Here is a 4,471-nt window from a genome sequence, read left to right as displayed (position 1 = left end):
CCTCCCTCCCTCCCTACCTTCCAAGAGATCCACGGCCGCCAGGAAGTCCTCCCACTCCTTCTGCCGCACCCCCCGCAACGTCTTCTCTCTCTTCTTGATCCGGCGTTCCACTCGCTCCAGTTCATTGCGGACCGCCAATAGGGAGGCGGACGCGGCCTCCCCCAGCCCGGACAAGGGGGAAAGACCGATCTGCTCCTGGAGGGAGGCCACCAAGGCCTGTTGCCGCACCAGATCCGGCGATGGCATGGGGAGGGGAAGGGATGGGACCCGCTGTCCGTGTTCCAGCAGGTAAGCGGCCAAATCTTGGGCCTCCTGGGAGTGCGGATCCACCGGCTCAGCGACGAAGGTCAAGGTCCCGCTTCCTCCCCCGGCCCCTCCCCCGCTTCCTCCTGCCGGACGCCAGAGCAGGCCCCCCTGGGCCGTCCCTTCCAGCAAAAGCGAGATCTGAAAGGCGGTTTCCACGTCCAGCCCATCTTTCTCCGCCTCCACGCTCCGTATGTCCCCTATCGAGACGGCCACCTAGGGGGAGGGGAAGAAAAGGCGGTGGGAGGAATGGAGGCAAAGAGGGCTCCTGACCCCCTTCCGGCCCGCAGGCCCCTCCCGTCCATTCTCCATGGCCCTCTGGGTCCCTCAGCCTCCTTCCTGCCTCCCTCCTTCCCCCCCGCCTTACCAGCTTCCCGTTCTGACTCAACCCCACGTAGAGATTGAGCTGTGTGTTGGTGAGAGGGTGGGGTAGAGTGGCCTCTCCGATAAGGGCCAGGGTACGCCCGTCCCGGAGAAGAAGCCCGGCGCCAAGACGGACCTGCGGGCGTGAAGGTGCACGAGGAGAGGGGAGGGAGGGAAGGAGGGTTTGAAAAGAATGAGGGCGGGGGCCGAAACAAAAGCACGCGAACGGAGGGCGGGGGAAAGGGGTGGAATTAGATGTGGTATGAAAACGGATGTTCGATCTACAGCGAGGCGACTGGAAAGTTTTTCATCAGAAGCTTTTCAGAAAGATCAAGGAAAGGGAATGCCTGGACAGGGAGCAGGACGGGAAGGAGGGACCTACCGCTCCTAAAACAGCTTTGACATACTTCTCTTCCAGCTTCGCGGCTTCCCTTTTCAAGTTCCGTTCCGCGCGCGTCGCCTGTGACGGGGGAATTTCGTGAGTCCATCATGATTTTCTTGCTTCCCTCTTGCCACCTTCCATCCCTCTCTTCCCAAAATGTCCTTCCTCCCTCCAGCCCTCCCTCCTCGTCCCCTACCTTCATCAGCTTCTCCTGCAAATCTTCGTACATGCGAAGCTCCCCTGCGTCCACCCCTCCCAAGCGGCCTTTCAATTCATCTGGTGGGCAATACGAAGTAGGTAAGACATACAGATGCTGCCCTCCAGGTCCGTGCCCCCATCCCTCTTTCCCTCTTGTTCCTTAACGGGGCCAACCAAATGGGCCTTCCACACCACGTTCCCGACGCGTGTAGTCAACATGTTTGCATCCCTTAAATCATCTTCCTTTCAATGGGCCGTGGATTTCTTTCGCCGTGGTGTTGACGTCTTCAGACACATCGTACAAGTCTCACACCTCTTTCCCCCCCTATTCTCCCTAGGAACAGACCTCTGTTCGCTATATCTACTTCCTGCTCTTCCCCCAAAGAGTACGCCTTCAAATAATTCCCAAAGGAACGTTCTACGAGGAGCTGTAATGGACGGGACAAAGAAAGCGAGATGTGGGATGAAATAGGGCCGAGAGGGAAGGAGGGAGGAAAGGAGGGAGGAAGGGAAGGAGGCAAGGAGGGAGGGAAAGACATCAGACCTTGCAGCTTTCCAAATCGCGGGTGCGAAGGATGTTGACCACCATCGCGTAGGAGGATCGGAAATGGGAGCGGATGGAATCCACAGGAGCACAAAGGAGGTTGAAGGCGTCCAAGGCGTCTTCGGAGCGAGAGCGCATCAGGACCTGGGGTAGGGGCGCCGGGCAAGGGGGAGGGGAGGGAAAGGAAACAAGCGGATAATTCAATGTGCATCTCGGGGGTGAAAAACAAGAGTGGAAATCACCGAACTCAAGACAGGTAGACAGATAGACAGACAGACAGACAGACAAGAGACAGACAGACAGACACACTTCCAGCTTTCTTCACGGACCAAGAGCAGCGTCCATACACAATTGTTGCCCCTTCTTTTCCTCGCTTTCCCCTTCCCTTCCCCCTCCCCTTCCCCCTCCCCTCCCTACCACGTGGCCCATGGTGTCTTTGCCTCGTCTTCCCGCCCGACCGGCCATTTGCAGGAGCTGGGAAGGCTGTAAATTTATGGTCACTTTGCCTGGACAGGCATAGGGTTTGCGAGAAGGAGGCGCGGGGTGAGAGACGTCTTGCACCTCGGCGCGCACACGTCCATCTCCGCCCCTCCAACGATTCCTCCTCTCTGATCATTCTGGGGATCTCCATATTCCTTTTCTTCCTGGACTAGTCACATAACTCATACGCCAACAATCATGCTCTCTCCCTCCCTCCCTCCCCCTTTCTTGTTCCTCTCGTTTCCGCTCCGTCCCTCCATGCGCACCGATCTTCTTGCTGAGTGTGGAGATAACCGTGGCCCGCGCTGGCATGTTCACGCCGGCTGCCAACGTCTCGGTCGCGAACACCACCTGTGGGACGGAGGAAAAAGGAAAAAAAGGGAAAGCATCGCACAGAGAAGAAAGAGAAGGAAAGGAATAGGTTACGAAGGGAGAGAAGGAAAGAGCAAGCCAGGTTTTCGTCTGCAAGGATGCGAACCCTGGAGGCGACCGACCTTCTCCGCCCCTCTCTCCTTCCCTCCCTCTACCCCTCCCTCTCTCACCCGAATCAGATTTTCATTGAAGAGCTCCTCCACCAGAGCCTTATACACAGGCAGGAGGCCGGCGTGGTGGGTGGCCAGGCCGCAGAGGAGGAGCCGAACCTTTTCCTTCTCCAAGGGCACCTAGGAAAGGGCGAGGGAGGGACCAAGACAGTGCGGGAGGGAAGAAGAGGAAAGATACAAGGAGGGTAAGGGCTCGGCAATACTCCACTCCTAGGACAATCCAATCCACGCGCCCTCTGCGCCCTCAGAAGCTCTTCCCGGCCCATTGTTGAGGTAATTGCCCGCCCTCCTTCTCCCCCTTGCCCTCATCCTTTCTCCGCCCTTGGCCCCTCTTGCTCTCCCTCTGTATCTGCTCTGCGAGCTTCCGACGCACCACACATGACATTCATCCATGCATTCCTCCTCCGCTTGTCCTCGTCCTCCCTCTCATCCTCCCTCCCTCCCCTACCTGCGGATTCGCCAGCCGAAAGGCACTCAGCCTGTCTTTGATTTGCTTCTTTTCCGCGTGGGACAGAAGCCCCAATTTGGAAGCAATGCCACCAACCTAATGGCAGGGAAGGAAGGAGGGGGCCAAGACGGGGAGAGCGCGCGGGGAGGAGCAAGGGAGGAAAGGAGGGAGGCAGGGTAGGAGGGAGGCAGGACGATCAGTCAACAATTAGGCTACGGGAAGAAGCGCCCCCACACCGGAGGGCATGAGAAGATCATGAGGATCAACGCCCCCACGGCATACCCCAAGAAGGCGACGATATTGACAACCCCTAAGACCCCCTCCGCTGGGAGGGAGCACACCTTCCTCCTCCTCTACCAGCGCCATCCCTGCCCTTTTCTTACCTCCGCTGCTGCCCTGTCACAACCTGCGCGGGAAAAAATGAAGACGATGGCCGGCAGGAGGTCGCGCCGGTTCAGCGCGTCGACCAGGTCTCGGTACCTAAGGAAAGGGCAACGACCGGAGGGCCGACAGGACGGGAGGAGGAGGGGGAGGGAAGGAGGAGAGGGAGACAGGAGCGATGAGGCGCGCGCGGACGAGACCGTCACGCCGGCGATTCACCAAGCGTCACATTTTGTCATTTCTATCCCTGCATCTCTGTCGCCTTCTGTTCCACTCAGCCCCCCCTCTTCCTATGCCCCTCCCTCCCCCCACCCCTTACCAGGCTGTGAAGCGAATCCCGTCCGGCGGGCGCTTGCCCTTCCCGAAACCAGCTCCTCCTTTCATACTCCGGCTCCCTTTTCCTTCCCTTCCTCCGATCCCAGCACTCTCTGCCAATAGACGACGCTCCCGCAACGCGCGCCGCCTGGTGGGAGGGTGAGGGGGAGGGAAAAAGGGGACAAGAGAGGAAGCGAGGGAGGCAGGGAAGCAGGACGGGCGAGAGAGTGAGAATGCAAGGCTGAGAACCCAATTGCCCCTACCTTTCTCCACACAACCTATGTCTTTTCATCCCCTGACTCTGTTTCCTTCCCTCTCGTCCCTCTTTCCTACCCTCCCGTCCTTCCCCGCCTCCTCTCGCCCTCCCCCCCCACCTCAAGAAATCGTTCACCGGCTGAGGCGCTTCCACCATGGCAATCTTCTTCTTGCCCCCGGGGCCTGAGGCCACCATGACCACCTTCTCCTTCTCGTCCGATCTGTCCACGGGAGGGAAGGAAGGCAGGGAGGAGGGAGAG

At 59.1% G+C, this 4,471-nt stretch overlaps 1 protein-coding gene across 1 annotated transcript; it reads right to left on the bottom strand.

Annotated features, from left to right (window-relative positions):
- Positions 1 to 347: 347 nt before the first annotated feature.
- NGA_0090500 (type iii restriction res subunit) lies at positions 348 to 4,106 on the bottom strand (the record flags this gene model as incomplete). The annotated part of the gene is made up of 12 exons (XM_005855076.1): positions 3,961 to 4,106; positions 3,644 to 3,740; positions 3,261 to 3,356; positions 2,813 to 2,932; positions 2,537 to 2,621; positions 2,208 to 2,296; positions 1,791 to 1,934; positions 1,593 to 1,674; positions 1,245 to 1,324; positions 1,049 to 1,126; positions 671 to 802; positions 348 to 389 (listed from the first exon to the last, which is right to left on the bottom strand). Exons 1-12 carry the CDS (start codon positions 4,023 to 4,025, stop codon positions 348 to 350), a joined length of 1,110 nt encoding a protein of 369 aa, XP_005855138.1. The 5' UTR covers positions 4,026 to 4,106.
- Between the last annotated feature and the right edge of the window lie 365 nt (positions 4,107 to 4,471).

Source organism: Nannochloropsis gaditana, assembly GCF_000240725.1.
Source record: "Nannochloropsis gaditana CCMP526 unplaced genomic scaffold scaffold297, whole genome shotgun sequence".
Lineage (NCBI taxonomy): Eukaryota > Eustigmatophyceae > Eustigmatales > Monodopsidaceae > Microchloropsis > Microchloropsis gaditana.
The sequence above is the reverse complement of the archived record's forward strand: the minus strand, read 5'-3'. Positions and strand labels throughout refer to the sequence as shown.